Source organism: Rhipicephalus sanguineus, chromosome 11 (assembly GCF_013339695.2).
Source record: "Rhipicephalus sanguineus isolate Rsan-2018 chromosome 11, BIME_Rsan_1.4, whole genome shotgun sequence".
Lineage (NCBI taxonomy): Eukaryota > Metazoa > Arthropoda > Arachnida > Ixodida > Ixodidae > Rhipicephalus > Rhipicephalus sanguineus.
In genome coordinates, this window is record NC_051186.1 from 41,791,269 (window position 1) to 41,809,191 (window position 17,923).

A 17,923-nucleotide genomic window follows, 5' to 3' on the forward strand; every position below is an offset into this window, starting at 1 on the left:
GCCTGAATTACAGCTGGCACCACAAAAAGCTGGCTACTGTTTTCCTCTATGATGCTGTTTTATTTTGGCCATGCTGCAAAGTCTGAGACCAGACAGGAAAAACATTGTTCCTGGGTTGGAACCCCAGACCATGATGAGTTCTCTGTCAAATGTGATGCTCTCTTTCCGAGAAATTCATATGGATTCTCTTGTACCTTCGTGCAACAATTAAGCAAACAACCATTTTTGCCTATCACGAACTTTCCTCTATCTTGAAGGCTTCTACTACTGAGCTCATTTGCTAACTGAACAGTTGATCGCAAATGTATATTTTCTCGAACAAGTTTTAATTATAAAAAAATAAAATGACCGACTAGTGACAAGTCACAGCCTCAATGAAGATTTCTTAATTTACTCATTTTTCTGCAACATTTTTCTGGAAACAAATCTGTGCTTCACTGACTTTTTATTCTTTTCAGTGGCTCAAACTTAAGCACCATTCATAACTTGCCAAGAAAAACATAATATGAATTCTCAAATTTAAAAATAAATTATTACAACTTCACGCACTGTACCGCTGGAAAATACGAATGACAATGCCAAGCTCCTACAGCATGCATCCCAACGGAAGAGGCATTGCCGCAGCCCATACTAGACATTTACCACATAGCCATTATACGTGCCAAAATAAAAGCGCTCATTTTTCTAGTCCAGCAAATAAATGAAGTTCGAAAAATTGAAAAAGACTTGCATGACTCAGCAGGCGTCCACGGTAGGGCTGCAGTAGAGCGGGCTGAAAAGCAAAACCGATAAACAACTCGACGGCCGGCCGGAATATGTCGCTCTTCTTCAAGTCCTTGCAACTTTGCCAGCAGGCCTTCAGGCACTTGGACAGGAGGTCGGCATCCACGACCTTGACCTGTAGATCACAAGCACAACAAGCACAAGCCTATTCAATTCAATTTGAGTTATCTTATTCAAACATCATTTCGTGACGTATAGAACATGTACAAAAAGCCAATATTATGAATGGCTTTCCATTCCCACTGCAACATACCCAAAATCAGGCAATTTGCATTATCACACGTGGCAGCCGCATATCAGACGCATCTTCCTTGTTTGGCTCTCGCAAGGTCTTATCATGCCGGAAAACGAAATAAATACATACTCACTTGGAATACCTATTCATAAATCTATTGGTGGAAGACCTCCCACTCCCTGTAGTTTCTAGCAGCCAGGTTTCACAAGCCATGCCCACCTTATTGACTTCTATCAAAAGCAACTCACATTATCAATACTAGGACTTATGAATTAGGTTTTGGCAAAACCTAGGACAAATGGCAAATCTATTGCCAAATTTTCAGTCAAGCTACTGTGGAACTCATTACAACATTACAGTTAAGATTCTATCCCACTTAATGCATACAAGCCAGGCCTTTAGATAATTTTTTAATGGAACCATTTCACAGGTACCATTCTAATAACAACTGTTTTGAGCTATTCAAATCTTTCTTTTTGTATTAGCCAATGGCTAATATACAATGTTTCCTTTAAAGCAAGGTTTTTTTGGGGAAGGTTTCGGGCATTGGTCACCTTGGCTGCCATAGCTTCTAGTGTCTAAGTGAATACTCGCTTAGAATGCTTTAGAATTGCAGCAGATCCAATGTGATCATATCTGATATGCTACTTTCAGTCAGCAAAGTTCGACTGTACTCCGTTTCCCATGAGCCCTGTTGTCCTGCCTAGCAGCAAACAAGAGGGATGCTACACACATGTCAACAAAAATCGCTGCCTCACTCAGAGCCTCAGCACTTCAAGGCGTCTCACTTCAAGCCCCTCAAGCAACTGACACTTACCAACGACAGGGCGTGCGACACCGCCTTCAGAATGTGAAGGCACGACTTTTGCGACGCCGTCTCCAGGGCTTCGATGGCCTCCGTGATCAGCCTGTTGCAGAGCTCGTCGGTCGACAGGGCAATTTTGGAGACGCTCTCCCAAACGAGCTCCGTCACCGCGGCCGCAAATGCCACCCAGCGCGACTTGGCAACTCTGTCCTGGATGCTGCGGAGGTGCAAGTGTGAGAGAGGAAACACAGCGAGTGAATTCGAGATGGACTGACAAAGAGTGCAGAAAATGAAGCGAATCAATTCAACATCATCAGTTTGAAGCACCTCCACATTACTCTCACCAGGCTTTAGCATCGCAAACAAACAAGTGCTCCACGTAGGCCACTCAGCGGTGATCGTGTCTGCAAAGTATGCGACAACTGCGCAGTGTGAAAGCTATTGGAATTTCAAATAGAAGGCCGTGCACACTTCGTTTCAAGAAAGCCGCACTATGAGAGAAAGTGAAAGTCCAAAGTGAAGCGTGCAATAACGCCACTGGAGAAGCAATGTGATGAAAATAGAGATCAAAAAAGGAAGGTGCGGGGTTCACCACAGAATATGAGATCGAAGAATGTAGGGAAGGTAAACTGTTTTTGGATGCTAGCTGTAGTGACAAAGGAGTGCGTCTCCGCTGACAGTGAGCCTATCCACCCGGCAGCATGGTAACCAGACAGTTAAATTTCTTTCAACTCCTCAACTAATGAAGTGACTTGAAAATTCTTTTGGTAGGATGTTCGCCAAATGGCTGCTTACAGATTCTGGTGCGCAACTAAATTTGCAGTGGGTTCTGGTGAGGGGGTGCCCTTTTTTGTTTGCAGTGTACGTACAGCCAAGAGCCGGGTCTTGTTATTGGCTTCGAGATGCTTCCTTTGGCAACGACTTCGAGGAGCAGTGCTTCCACTTCGTTTGTCTTCCGGGGAAAGCGTTTCAGGACCCAGCGGAGGAACCTCCAGTAAGGCACCGTTTCCACAGACACAACCTCCGATTCCTGAAAAAACGTTTGGTGAAACCTCGTCAAGAAAAATTATATTGCTCTGAGAATGAAAATAGGCGAAAATGCTAGAGGCCCGTGTACTTAGATTTAGGTGCACGTTAAAGAACCCCAGGTGATCAAAATTTCCGGAGCCCTTCACTATGGCGTCTCTCATAATCATATCGTGGTTTTGGGACGTTAAACCCCAACAATTATTGTTATTATGAAAATGAAAATCTAGAAAATGAGTTGGAGAAAGAAAGAACGCAAGAAAAAACAGGGAAGTTAACCATCCGATATCTCGAATTGGCTCACAGAAATAAAAACTCGATAAAAGAAGATAAAGAAAAACAGCACTGCTATTTAGACATAGCGCCGTTACACACAGTGTCACAAAATCAAAGAGAAACGTGACCCGTCACACTGTCACACACTCAGTCCCAGTGTCACGCAATCGCATCCTGTCCTACAATCTGTTCCCGTCTCCTTTAAAACACAACAGCATTTCTAAACCCTCGTGTCAGTAGAGACTAGCATCCAAGGATCTTGATTTTTTTATTGAGGACAACTATCCAGCTTGTATAGTGCAGTGGACAGCACTAGAGTATCCACAGTGCAACACTACTCCACATCCAATCGCTACCTAAAAGATTGCATACCATAAATAACTGGAACAAAGAACACTACATCAGAAAATTTCATAACACCTAAAAATCAGTGCTTTAAAAATCGATATATGTCTCAAGCGTTGGGCTGACATTCAATGTACACAATGTTGCTGTAACAGTGGATAGCCAACATTGGCCATCATTTTAGCCAACACTAGCAAGAACTAGCTCACGCTTGTAGTATGCGGTTAAACACTGTATGTGAACTATACATGTGCGAATATGGTTGGCATCATACCCTGTTACAGAAAACTTGCAGAAGAAGTGGTGCAGGAATGACGCTGCCTTCAATAAAACTAGGATATTTAGCCCTTGGCCATACCAGTGAGTACAGTTTTTAAAAAGAACTACCTTGAACATAAAAGGTGCAGGAACAGAAAAAAAACTGTGCTATAATAAAAAGCAGAGATCAAAAACTCTCACAGTTAGTTGCATGAGCTTCTCTCTGCAAGTCTCGAGGCCCTCGTTGATGAACTGGTAGAAGAGGGAGTTGAACTCGCGCTCACTGGCAAGAATGTTCAAGAACTGGTAGTGAACCTGCGTCTCTTCGAAATCGTCCAACTGCGATGAAGAAAACAAAGAAAGAAATATGAATTTCCAATGCCTTCCCATTTTGCACTACACAGACTATTGAAGATTAACACAATAAAGGGCACGTGCGTTTCCTAGAAAGTACGCTGAATTTTTTCTTAAAAGTGAACACCTCCCTGACATACGACTTATGTGACGAGCTATGCATTCACTTTATTTAAAAAGTAGTGAAAACCACCTCGGACATTTGCTGAATCGGCGCGAAATGTTACGCACCATCAAATTCCTGTCAAGTGCAGCTCAGTGTTGTGTTTACCACGTTGTTAGCTAAACAAAACTTGCGTGACCATGGCCTTTCCTTGCAAAGCTATTGGAGATGCGCAGATATCAAATATATATTACGAACAAATATGAGCATTTTTGCCATGAGCCAACTCACTTGCACGATATTTTTAGGAATTGAAAGCAGGTGTGAGTGAATGCCGCTTTTTTGTTTCAAAACATTGAATGGTAGCAGGATTTGAATAGCAGTGGGGTGCAAGTTATAAGCGATATAACATGTTACGTTTCAAAATTTGCTATACTGTACTATATAAACCCGTATAACACGCTTTGAAACTTTAAAAAATAATTAATCGAGACGTAGGTGATATGTACATTTAACCTCCAAATATCGCTTCGCGAAAGTACGGATTTCTGCTATGCAAGTGGTTTCACTGCATAGCAGCCCCACGCTACAGTGAAACCACCTCTTCAGAGGGGGTTGTATGCGGTAAAATATGCGTTGATTTGTTAATTTCCAATATACTTTGAAATTTTGGATAATTTAAATTCGTGTCGAAGCAAATTCGAATACTGTAATATTCGTTTGAATGTTTGACTCACTAGAATATTTGCCCATGCCTAGCAACTATGCTTGTACACAATAAGTGCACAATATAGACACAAGTAAGGTGGCTCTGCTGCTTACAAGTCAAACGGTATTAAAGAAGTACTGCCTTACACTGTTGATTGAGCCAAAGGCAAGCTTGTAGATATACTCGTGCATCTCCTCAGAACGTGGCACAAGTAGCAGGAGCAGCTCCTCTTGCAAAGAAGCTGAAAACAAAGATGAAGAAGAGGCATTATGTTGCACCGCAACTTAATCTCGAGGTTATTCACTTAACGTTTCTTCCACAACCAGTACAGGTTTTCGTTAGTGATGCAAAGGGGCAAATAATTCAATTGAAAACAAGCATACTTATTATGCTATTCTGCAATTGTACCTACATTATTACTTATTAGTGTGTGGAAGCACAACACAAACGAATTTACAGTCACCTCCTCATTTTACAGAAAGAAAAATTTGCTGATGATTACGAGACTCTCTAATGTGAAATTAGAGCACAGACAGATTTGGCATTGGTGGTGCTGAACCTCTGCTCGGCCAGCTCGTTTAGCAGCAGCAGCAGCAGACTGGGCACTTCCACCGATTGCATTGCTCATTGTTTAAAAAGAAAGCGTGCAAACTTGGGAACGCATGGCTCGTGTATGCAGTTCAACCTCGTTAGAGTAAAGTCAACATCAAACATTTCCTGCCAACGTCAGCACACGACATATAGACCAGAACACAGCGAATTCCATGCGCATCGCCATATTTGCATCGCGCGTCGCGCCATCTATCGCACAAGCGACTAAACAACGTGCGCGGGCTGCCACGCCAGCAGACGCTACACACAGCAAACGTGAAACTCCCGAAACTCAGCCCGTTGAAGAGCGTGTTTCGCGTCTTTTCTAGCCTGGACATTTTCGCTGATTTTATTGGAACATCAAGAACATCTCATGCAAGTCCACAATGTATACAGTACGTGCTGAGCGGGCTGCGGAAGCAACCTCGTCAGATACGTACGCTGTTACATTTGTAAAAAAAAATGTTCTTGCTGTAGTACGCGTGAATCGTAATTGCAGTGCAGCTCGTGAAAGAGTGAAACGATGTTTTGTTGCCCCATATTACAAGTTGTGCACAAAGTTTTGTGAAAGCTCATCATTTCAGCATGCATCGCGTAATAATTACAGTACGTTTTACTGGTAGTTTCGCGGAACGTAACTTTTGTTTCACGAGCGCTCTTACAATAATGCGTCTTGCTCACAAAAGCGTGCTATCAGAGAGTATAACCTGCAGTATCGTTATGCGATCCCTTTTGGAGGCTACCTGCGCGATTTTATTCTTGTAACGATGGTGTTTTACAAGCGAAACTGTGCTACTCTTAGTTAATCCGGTTAGCTACGCCTGCGACGTAAAGGACACTGGCGCGAGTACTGTTTACTTACGTGCCAATATATGTATTATATGTAGCTGGATGCCTCGTGTCCAAATAAATTTGGGGATATCAAACACTGAAATGAAAGCAAGAAATTCTGGCCAGCTGTTGAGGAGCACCGTGCCATTTATTACCTTTTGAAGACGAAAACTCGAAGGCGTGGATGCCATCAAAAGCACTAAAGCTTAATACTACGTTGAAAGTGGCAAAGCATGCTGATTGCTTGTGCTGAAAGCACTACCTTGCACTAGATTTTCGTCAAAGGAAACGCTCAAAGGTATGAAGTGCACCCCCACACAAAGCTCGCGCCTGCCTTCAACCCAGCTGCGTGTCACGCCAATTAGGTTCGCAAAATGAAATAGGTGGGCATCACACTGCAGAATACACGCAGTTAGTGTACTTACTCGCGAATTTTCACTCGGCTCCTAGTTTTTTTGCTTGAATCACAGTTATCCACTCGCGGCGAAGCTGAAAACACCGCACCGGCACTATTCCCGTGGCGCGTCGTAATCGTCGCAGACAACGCTAATATCCTCTTCTTGCGCTGCTTGTTTTGGCATCCAAAGACGACGCAGTGGTGCCCAGACGAGCTCTTATACGCTGAAGCGGCGTGAACGGGTACTTTTTCGCACTTTAAAGCCTCAGAACTGCAGCTTGCCCTGTTTACTTGGTGCAGCCCGCGCGCGCCTTGGCAGCCCCGTCAGCCCGGCGTCTGGGTGCGAGGGTATCCGCTCGGCTCGCCAGCAGCCTGGGTGCGAGGCAGGCGTGCTCTGGTGTATACAAGCTCCCTACAAATACCCGTTTTACTGCACCTATCACGACTATAAAAGTTAAACAGCACAGCGTCTTGTCCTTCCCGCATGCCTTTTCCACATAGTATGTGTCCTTGGTGCATTGCCATTAAATTTAGTTAAAAAGCAGCGCAAAAGAAAAAAAGTTCAGGAGCTCTTGCCCTATCGGGAAAATGGGGGCAAGTGAATCTTGGCGCGTGCATGCCTGATGTACTACTTTTCTTTCTTTCCTTATATGGCATTGTGCAATGCTTCGTCCTAACTTTTTCCTTCCTTCGTGTCGGGAATAAGACCTTCATCCATGTGCTTAAAGCGTGACACTTTCAGTTGCTAAAGGCAACAACGACGGTCATGCGCCCATACCCAGGCAACAGTGAAATGTGGCAACGTGAAATGACAAGCAATCTCAATAAAAGATCAGACTGTCGTATCAGGACCGGCCGATCGCCAACAGGCCCACGATCGAGAGAGCGTCGATTATTGGAAAATGGCACATACAAATATGTATGCGACAGGCACACCTTGGAGAGTCACATTTCTGTACGCTCGCCAGTGCAGGGTTTTTCGTGTACGAGGCCGCCACCAAAATCTGTGAGTCCACAAAAGCTTCACTTAAAAGAGTTCTCCAACAACTCACAGTCGCCATTCAATGGCTTGGCTTCGTGGTCGAGGGCGATGAAGAGCTGCGCCGCCCTGAGCGTGTGGTGCCGCGCTAGGTAGGGCCTGGTGCCGGCCCCGCTCAAGATCTCGATGCTGCCCTCGAGAAGCTTCTCCCACGTGACCTCGCCACATAGCAACCTCGCGTCGTGGAACAGCACGGCCATCCTGGCTAGCCGGCACACGCAGGTCATGTTTGTTATTGAGCTGTGACCTGGAGAGAGAGGAAACGACGAGACGGCATCTATAGAGCAGAGGATTCGGGATGCTAGGTGTAACAGCAGTGCCAGAACAATGAGATGCAACGGTGCCGTGCACGTATGAATGCTGACGTGCACGTTAATTCTTCGATATGCATCAAACATGCATCGCTCTAGCGTGCATCATTCGCGTGTCACTTCTTTCACACAAAATAGCCCCACTCCCTCCTCATTCTGCTTTTAGCGCTGTTTCATCGGGCAGTGCTGTTAAGACTTTGATATAATGAACTTGGATATAACAAATCATTCTAATATCTCCAACACAGCTTTTTTCAAGTGTTACTATTAAACACTGATGTAATGAACTCAAGTATAGCATATATTTTTATAATGTGGGATTTTACATGTCAAAACCACAATATGATTACGAGGCATGCCACAGTGGAGGGCTCCAGAAATTTTGACCATCCGCTGTTCTTTAACATACACTGACATCGCACATACGTGGGCATCTAGCATTTCGCTTCCATTGAAGTGCGACCACCACCGCCTAGATCGAACTCCCGACTTTCGGGTCCGCAAGCAAGCACCATAACCAGTGTATCACTGCAGTGGATGGGTATAGCATATAATTGGACATAATGAATGAAATGCAGACTTGTTCCAATGTTGCTCCCATATCTGCATATAACAAACATATGCTTATAACGAGCATCAAATATAGCAAACTACGTAAATCAATATGCTGTTTCCTCATGTAGCGAGCAAAGCTTGATGTAACAAACTCGAATATGGAGCAAATACTAATTAGGTATAATGAACTCCATGTTAGATATTGCTTTCAGGCACTAGCTTTAAACTAATCTATGCTTATGAAGAATTTTGGATATAATGTGGGTGTTGTGGGCCCGACGTGACATAGTTGTGACGAGGTTTGTCCGTACTACAAAGTTGCAAGCGCAAGCAGTACCGCAGATGACAAGTGTCCACCAGGACGCATGTGCAGCATTCCATCAGCCGAGTGGTTGAGCGTTGTGAACAAAATCTGTCTGGCCTGCACTTGAAACTATGTAGGACAGATGGGACAAAGGTGTCGACGGACACCTTAAATGGACATTAAAGTGAAACATTAAATCAGTTTAGACAGATAAATTATTCTTACAGAACTCTACTGTCATTAACCTTGCCACCATTGGTTATAATTATCAGAAGAGGAAATCAAGGTCAAAGTTTCAAGTTTGAATTTCGTGTCGGAACTTCAGCACATGAATGTCAGAGTGATGTCACAAATTTTAAAGTCTGTTTGCATATTTTGGACACACCGCTTCAATTAAATTTTCTGAAGCTTACTATGTTATGACTATGACATGAATATATGACTATGATTATGAATATATGACATCATGGCGAGTTGGTACAGGAACTTCAAGGCAGCGTCGCCACCTCTATTGACCTTTCACATGTTTTCTCACTTACCAAGAGTCTTCTCACGGTAAGAGTGGTGCTTTTGGTATTGCGAAATTGTAATTTACTAATACGAGAAGAATCGTTTTCCTCTTTAGTGTCCCTCTAAGTGATATGCAACCTTCTAATGCACCTTGGTTGTATCATTTCTAACTGTGCAACTTTGGAAACATTCCTGTGTTGCATCATGGTCTTCACAGAAAGGGGGAAAAGGCAGCAGAAAATATACTACGCCATTACCATTACAGTTGATGCTTTTGCCGTAGCAGGCAATTACTGCAGTTATGCTTTTATGTGCTCCAGTTAATACCGACAAGAAAGAAGTTTAGATGAAGATGGAGGCTCAAAGCAACAAGAGGTCATCAAACAGGATTAAAACAAATCCCTGACAGAGATGAATAAGTCTTCATGTCAAAATGTTGAACCAGCGACACTCCTTTTCCAAGGACTCCGTGTCCGTAGTTAACGCTGATGTCACAAGACAGCTCCACCAGCACTATGACAGGTACATCAGAGCTTCTGGTGTTCTGGCATTTTTCCTAAAATATGACCCATTTATAAACAAGCTAAAACTCTTCCCACATTCAGTTTGTCTTTAACTGAAGTCCGTTTGTGACCAGTAGTCACTACATGCATCTAAGGACGGCAAATGTGCATGCACTTTAGTCAACAACGAATCCTCAGCACAAAAGAAAGTTAAAGGAAACCCTCCGGCAACATGCAGCGCATTTACCCCAAAAGCCACGTCCACCACCACCACCCAACTGAACAGTGCGGCAGCCCATGCCAAAGACGAAAGTTCTGGCGACGACCGGCCGGGAAAATTCGGCATGTGAGCCTCCTTCGCCGGAGCACCGTTCACGCCATGTCACTTACAACTGGCTTCGATAAGATCCTTAACTGAGTGTGCCAGAAAGCTGGTCACGTCGGCTGGCCGGAGGCCCGGTTCCTCCGAGTCCTCGGTCAGCAGGAGCTCTCGCAGCGCCGAGACCGTCACCTTCCACTGAGCCGTGCCTCTCGTCATGACCTCTTCCCGATCGAAGAGGCCCAGGAAGGCCGAGAGCTGGTGGTACGTCATTTTCGTCTGCAACGAAGCAAAAACACAACAAGCTTGCAGATCAAGAGGGGCATTGTCAGCACTTGCAAAGCCAAGTGCTTGACGCTGTCATGCCATCCAGAATCATTCCATACCATCTCCTTACCAGAATATTTCAATAAACGGAGCCAAAATTTGCGCTAAAGGGGTCCTCAACCACCTTTCCAAGTATAATCATCGACTGACCTCAGTATCATAGTATACTGCCTCATGAATCGTTCACTGCAAAAATTTCTCGAATCCATCAAGAACGAATGGACTTACAGGGATTTGCTGTGCACTTTAAGAATTTTCTCTCTCCTCTCATCTCGACGAGTGCACTGGAACCTAAATGGGGAGGAATGGCACGAGGAAAAGAAGTTACGTCAGTGCGCACCATAACCTTGAGCACGCGTGATGAATGGCAATCGCTCACTCTCATACTGATTCAGGTGCGTGAGTCAGGCTACTGTGCAATGTTAGCCAAGTATGGAGCATGGCGTCGGCATGTGGCAGCACTCCATGGCAAGATTGCATCTGATTTACACGCCACTCTTTATTTATGTCGGCTATCGCCCAATAGCATGCTACCTGTTGTTCTACGTCGAACAGCAGGTGCCGGCAGCTCTAACGAGAGTAAGCACAGGCTTCCGTATGAAAAGACGGCGTCTGAGAAAATGGCAACTTCGCACCCCTTCACGCACATGACTGCAAGATTTGGCTGAGCTTTTCATAGCAATGTCCACTCTCAACAGGATGCGTTTTCGCACTGAGCCCGAAGGGTGGTTCATGACCCATTTAAAATCGTACACAGTCTACCGCACTTACGGGATCAAGCAGCCGCAAGCAGACGACCAACAGATAGCACTGGGCAGCTGCACGTAACACGGGCTCCTGGAATCGCTGTATGTCAACAATGATTGCCCTGGAAGATCATGACTCATCAGAACCAGCCAACTAATTCCCTGCACTACTGGAACAAGAGAAGCAACGAACCCAACGCTGACTAGCGCAGAGTCACCCAGGATAGGCTGCTTCTTGATGCCGAGCAGGGCATAGCTGATGTACATGAGGGAGACACCGTTCCAGGACTGCTTTGACAGCGCTGCAAACAGCTTTTCGAGGAAACCTCCTGCGTTGCGTCAAAGAAAAACTGCATCGGCTCTGCATAAACCGCACACTCGCACTGGAAATGAACACTCCAGTAATGGCAGAGCCGTAAGAATGGCAAACCTTTGGCCAGTAACAAAAGTCTAAAAAACAAAGTGCAAAGAGAACACGCACAGAGACTGTGACATGTGCACTAGCTTCAACACAATCTGTTTTCTATTGTGCGTACTGTTTTATATTTTGTTAAACCACATAACAGTACCCATTTTTTATCATTTGGACTGGTTGCTTATTGTCGAGTGCTGTGTTTTACTATTCTATGACATTTTATCAGTTAAAATGGCTCATCCCCAATGTCCGTAATATGTGTTTTTTTGTGCAAAGTGCGACTGTATTTATACGAGAGGTTTTTCCTGTAGATCATCTCATTTCATTGCAATTTATGTATTCACTGTGCACACATTACACTTCCTTATAGGTAGCCTCAATGGAGCCCTAAGTAGCCATTGGCTGCAATAACATACAGCTTGTGTGCACTTTTTCTAACACAGTAAGTGTAATAAATAACATCAAATCAATCAGTCAACTAATCAGTCAATGAAACACACGAGACAACACACAACAGCAACAACAGAAAACAACACATTCGCTGTGGATCAATCAGTATAGCATCATAAATATCACATGCAGGTATTTTGTACGCCAGATATTGTATTTGTACATAGTGCTAGTGATTATTTTTCTGTTATCTTATTCTTTTATTCTTTCTAGCTTTTCTTGCTCTTGTGTGTTTCTTCAATACTAATACGTATCAAGTTGATGGGATAGTTGATTCTAACTTTGCGTACCTCCCCATGTTTTTCCAAATATAATTTTTTTTAAATATCACATGCACGTTGTGGGTTCGCATCGTGCCAGTGGAATGTTGTGTCCTTTCACATTTATCTCATTTTTTGCAAGTAAAAACTTCTAGCTAATGACAGTTGAAGACAATTAAGTCTTTACAAAATTCCATTTTAGCTCATCTTCCCTTGGCTTCCATCAATCAAGGTCTGCTATAAAGGTACAAGTGTGTTAAGTTGTAACTAAATTGGCAATTTTATAGAGGGATACCGTGGTATTCAATTTAATAGTATTATGGTGGGTCAAGTTCACCCAAATATTCTTATCGAGTAACTACCTCTAGATGTATGCTATCCATAGGCATTATCAGTTCAGATTGTGGGGGTGCTCATACCTCCTGTAAAGTCGTTTTTGCGTCATGGCACCCGCATGTCATAGTGATGCCAGGGGCGCTGTGAGGTTACGTGGGGTCGGTAGATTGGGGGGGGGGGGGGGTAGAGGGGGGCCCTCTCCTTCTTTTGGGGTTTGGTGCACAAGTAGGCGGTCGTCTCTCGTGGGAGGTTCGTGGGGACGATTCCGCGGCTTGGTCTCACAGACTCCCGGGGTGAGCTGAATGTCAGCCATGCCGCGTTCGTGGTGCATTGTGTGTGTTATGTTGTTTGGGTCTTATAGTGGCATTATATTTGGTTATTTTTCATGTTACTAGTTCTTTGTAAGGTTCAGCAAGCTCAGAAGTAATAAATAGTAATAGTAATAAAGTAGTAGCATTAGTAGAAGTGAATAGTAGCAGGCTCAGAAGTTAATAGTCAATTTTAAAAGCCAAAAGCAGCCCACAATAAATTAAAATGCTCAGACGTAGTTGACCTGTCGTCTACTTAGAGCGGTTAGCCAACCTATTTGGAATACTGATCTCCAGCACTCAAGAGAAATAGAGGGGAAAAAGATCGACACACAGTAAGAAGCTTTCAGACAGTAAGAAGCTGTCAAGATTACGCACCAAATTTGTCTGTGGTTGACAGCATGTCGTGGCAGTGTTTGAAGAACACTTCAAGGCTTTCTGACAGACGAGCCGGGGAACCAAGTGGATCAGCGTCTTCCCTTGAAAGAAAAGAAAAAGACTAGATTGGACATATTTTAAGTAATGTGTTACACATAGGTTTGTATAATTGAGTAATGACCATCTTGAAGCAGTAACCTATTACAGTAATACTTGAAAACACAACTACCAGAAGTTATACAAATTCATAAGAGAATCAGTAAGGTGTGTGAAAGAAAATGAACGTAATTTTTTAAATAATATAATCAGGGTGAGTGGGAAACCTGTGCAATACTGCATACTGATAGCTAGTCCAGAGGGCACAGTAATAACTCTTATTTATTTTCATCTATGATTTATTTTGGTAGTTACAGAGCTACCTCCAGAAAGGCAAGATGAAGAGTACACTTAACTTCTCGACTAAGGCCTTTGCCTTGTTGGAGCACCAGTACTTGTAGTAGAGTTTATACAGAAAAAAACAACAACATAAGTATTGCAATATCTCGTTGGGTAAATATGTAAGTGATTTCTGATGACAAAAGATAACTATCATAACACAGCATTCCTAAATTAGTGCAAGGTTGTAATTTGACTGCGCGAAGCATGCCGCAGTAGGACTTCCGGTTGAAATTAGCCGCTTGGAAGAATATTAGATGACAACTCAATCACTGGGTTGAGACTGAATGAATGATAATATTAGTGTTATAACAGCAGATAGCCAACATTAGCAATCATAGCAATCATTCAACCGTCTTTGGCCAAGACTTGCAAACATTGCTCAGTACTAACAAGTTCTGGCGAATATGCAAGTAAATATGGTCCCATGACCTAGTGAGATGCTCTGTTAAGCTGCACTGCCTTTGAGATCAACCGTTATTTTCGGTCAGGAATTACACCACATTACAAAATGCGGACAGAAGCCAGTGAATACACTGTAGGTAAGGTTAGGTCGAAGAGCTAAAGTACCAATCTAACAAATTTGGGAATAATCAGGAAAATCGTCACATTATGTACACACCTTGCAAAGATGGCACAGTCATTCAAGGAGCGTATGAGAGGGCCCAGGACAAACTGCAAGAACAAAAGCAGGCGTGAAATACTTGCACTTTGCTACATGTGCTAAACAGTATTGTTGCTTAGACGGTACCGGCAGTCTAGTTGGTTCTACATGATCTTGAGAATGTGTAATGTATCGCTGTTTGTCAGTCCACTTTTCTTAAATATTGTGCCGCTATTCTCAAGATCTAGTATAGCTGAAATTTTCAATAGCCCTCCCCCTCGCACCTTTTCCATGCCGCTGTCGAACATTAGCTTCACCAAAGCAGGTGAGCTTGTGAATTTGGAGATAGCCCACTTGACCACAGTCCGGCTCTCGTGCGTCAGCATCCGGTTGAACACGAGGAGAATCCAGGAAACGTGGACCTTCGAGGAGTCCTCCACGCGCTCCAAGAACGATGAAAACTTTGCCAGCATCGGCTTCACGACGTGGGGCTGAAATAAGTCAACGCTAAAGCTTGTGAATCCCATTTACGACACGTCCATATGCTGTCACAGGAATCATCAGCGATTTGATGGTGACTAACAACGTCAATGATGAATTTGGTTTGCTGAATGGCGATTCCCATCAGCTAAGTCTGCAGTAGTTTTTGAATGCCGCACCTCTAACATTTTCTGTTGCCAATTATGGACAGAGTTTGAGATTTCAATGTCAGTTTTCATGGAAGCTGAAAAAAGGCAGAAGTTCCGGGGAAGATGGAACCTTGAAGAGATGAAAATTTCTTAAACACAGGGTGTCGCTGGAGCCAACATTTCGACAAGCGGACTAGTATTCTTCAAGGCTGCAACACTGAAGAAGACAGGTCCACTTGAACCTCAAAGTTGCAGACTTGAAGAAGACAATTCTGCTTGTCGAAATGTTGGCTCCAGCGACGCGCTGTGTTCAAAAATTTTTCATCTTTTCATGGAAGCAAATGACAGGATGATCGTTTGAATTGGAGTGGACATTCAGCATTAAGATTCTCAAAATTAGTTTGCACTAGCACAGGCATGTCACTGCTCGTATGTCACTGTGATGTTACCAAGAGTAATGTAGTCTCCCTTGTATTTGGGTTTGGCATAGGAAAAGTACTCGAAGCTTTCTAGGCTGAGTGTTGTCTTTGATTTCTCCGAAATACGATGTAGTCATTGTTTACCAGTAAACAATTATTCAAAAAAGAGTGGACAATGTCTTGTAACAATATGCGACTATATCAATCTCAAGATGTTGTGAGAACTTCAGAACGATATTCCATGCGTGTTTCGCTTTGGCATCTTTTCCAGCTTACGATACCTATGCTTATGGTAAGAGAAGGCATTTTCTTAACAAATGGTGCGATTTATTCGTACTTCTTAAACTAAAACTGCTCTTCAGTCTATCGTTGTGCTGTTTTCATAGCAACAACACCTCATTTATAGACGGGGAACCTGTCATGCAAATGCTCGTATCCGTAGTTAATATCACCATTTCTTTTTTGTCTTTCTTACAGTGTCAATAACAAATAATGAACTTCACTTCAGTTCGTCGTAGGGGAGTTTGGCTGTATCATATTACCTGATATATCAAACGATTTTTGTGCATAAGTTTAAGCCTATCAGTTATAATTGTCTGTAACTGAAACTCTTCTCAATTGGCGTATGTCTTTACACCTTAGAGGTGTATACAAGTGCCACAGATTTTAAGCTGTTCTTTCGCAAGGCTTTGCAAGTTAATTGGCGTCCGTACAGTGCAAATTGAAAGTGAAGCGCATGGTTTTCGTGTTAAAGATTGGCCTTAGCAAAAGACACACTAAGACATGACAGGCTATGAAACTGTACACCACATGAAGCTCTCTGCAGCACAACACACAACTCAAGCACATAGATTTCATGTCCCAGATGTGCCTTAGGAAAAGGAACGCACGCTGAGAGACGTGCAAGACTTCACTGAAGCTGTACATCACTCGAAGTGACACTCAAACGAACCTGCTTCTCTTCAAGCACTTCCAGAACGAGAAACAGTTCTTGCCAAACTGCCATCAGCTCGGCCGCTTCGTCCGGGTTCCAAGAGAAAACAACACCAGAGTGGGATAACTTCTCATCGCAGCAAGCGTCCAAGACGTGCTTCATGACGTACATGGACCTCTTTCGCGTCAGGGAGTCTGGGTGCACCAAGCCGTGCTGGATAATGAGCCAGAAGAGGTCGTCGCAGACTTCTGTGGCAGAACTGTCGCTGCGAAGTACGGTGCGTCGCAGGTACTGCGCAAGCCCGCATAATATCGCGAAACCCCCGTAGTGCTTTTCCTCCAGATATCCATTCTCGTTCGCTTCGAAGAACGAACGCACCACCTCTAGGGCTCTCCTGATGAAAGACTGCAAGTCGTTTTCACGTACGGTAGCGAGTTCTGGGACGTATCTCGCTATTACCTGAGGCACGATTGCGGGTTTGCCGACTTTCAGGGCCTCTAGCATCAGCTCAGACAGGTTTTCCAGGTGTCCAGAGGCGGCACACTCGTCACCGGTTCGAACCAAGGCTCGACAGCATTCGAAGCACAAGTTTAGGATCGGCAACGAAGGTTCGACGGTGTCGCTCAGAGTCGCGGAAAGGAACGTCTCCACTGCGATGGCAACACAGTCGTACGCCTCCCCAAGTTCGTCATCTCCGAGTACGCTGGCGCACTCGAGAAGCGGCGGCACGATGTCTGATATGGTCGCCGCAAACACCGGAGAGTGGCTTAAGTTACAAGACGACTGGGGGTCACGGAGGAGACAGGAGACTGCGGGTGTGACGGCTCGTACGAGTCGGCGCAGGCCAACCGCGTAAGGTTTCTGAACGTCAAAGGATCCGCCTTGAGCGACGCGAAGACAGGCGTCTTGAAGAACCAGCCTAGTTGTGCGAGTCACGGAATCGCGAGGAGGCCAGGCCCCCAAATCGCCGTCGCCGCCGCCGGGGACGCGATTCGAGGAGCTCCAACACCTCTCGAGCTTTTCTAGGAGACCGATCACCTCGTTGTCACCGCAGCATCCGGCAGTGATGAGAGCGAAATCTTCCAGCTCCATCCCGGAAGGACACTATGTGGAGCAGAGTTCACAGAGATGCTCCACATACGGGTGTTGTAGCCCTGTTGGACGGGTTGCACACCTTACCACCGCTTCTATCTGGGGTGCATGCTTGCGTGTTTACACTAAACCGAGGTTACCGGCGGCGCGCACTACAGCGCTGCAAAAAAACAAATTGCCTGCCAAGCCGTACGTCAACGCGTCGTTGTTCAAGTGCCAACCCGAAAGCACGTGTAGCGAGTCAACCGAAACGATCATAAATAAATGCTCACTATCATCATCAATATGTATGCAAAGTAGAAAACAATTTATGCGCGATGCGTCGTTGGCGTGTTC

General features: G+C 44.3%; 1 protein-coding gene across 1 annotated transcript; it reads right to left on the reverse strand.

The window, feature by feature from the left end:
* Positions 1 to 676: 676 nt before the first annotated feature.
* Positions 677 to 17,870, reverse strand: LOC119374423 (uncharacterized). The gene is made up of 13 exons (XM_037644510.2): positions 16,514 to 17,870; positions 14,798 to 15,004; positions 14,532 to 14,584; positions 13,475 to 13,575; positions 11,521 to 11,656; positions 11,353 to 11,449; positions 10,326 to 10,533; positions 7,766 to 7,999; positions 5,041 to 5,135; positions 3,930 to 4,067; positions 2,693 to 2,853; positions 1,836 to 2,040; positions 677 to 898 (listed from the first exon to the last, which is right to left on the reverse strand). Exons 1-13 carry the CDS (start codon positions 17,585 to 17,587, stop codon positions 677 to 679), a joined length of 2,931 nt encoding a protein of 976 aa, XP_037500438.2. The 5' UTR covers positions 17,588 to 17,870.
* Positions 17,871 to 17,923: the final 53 nt, after the last annotated feature.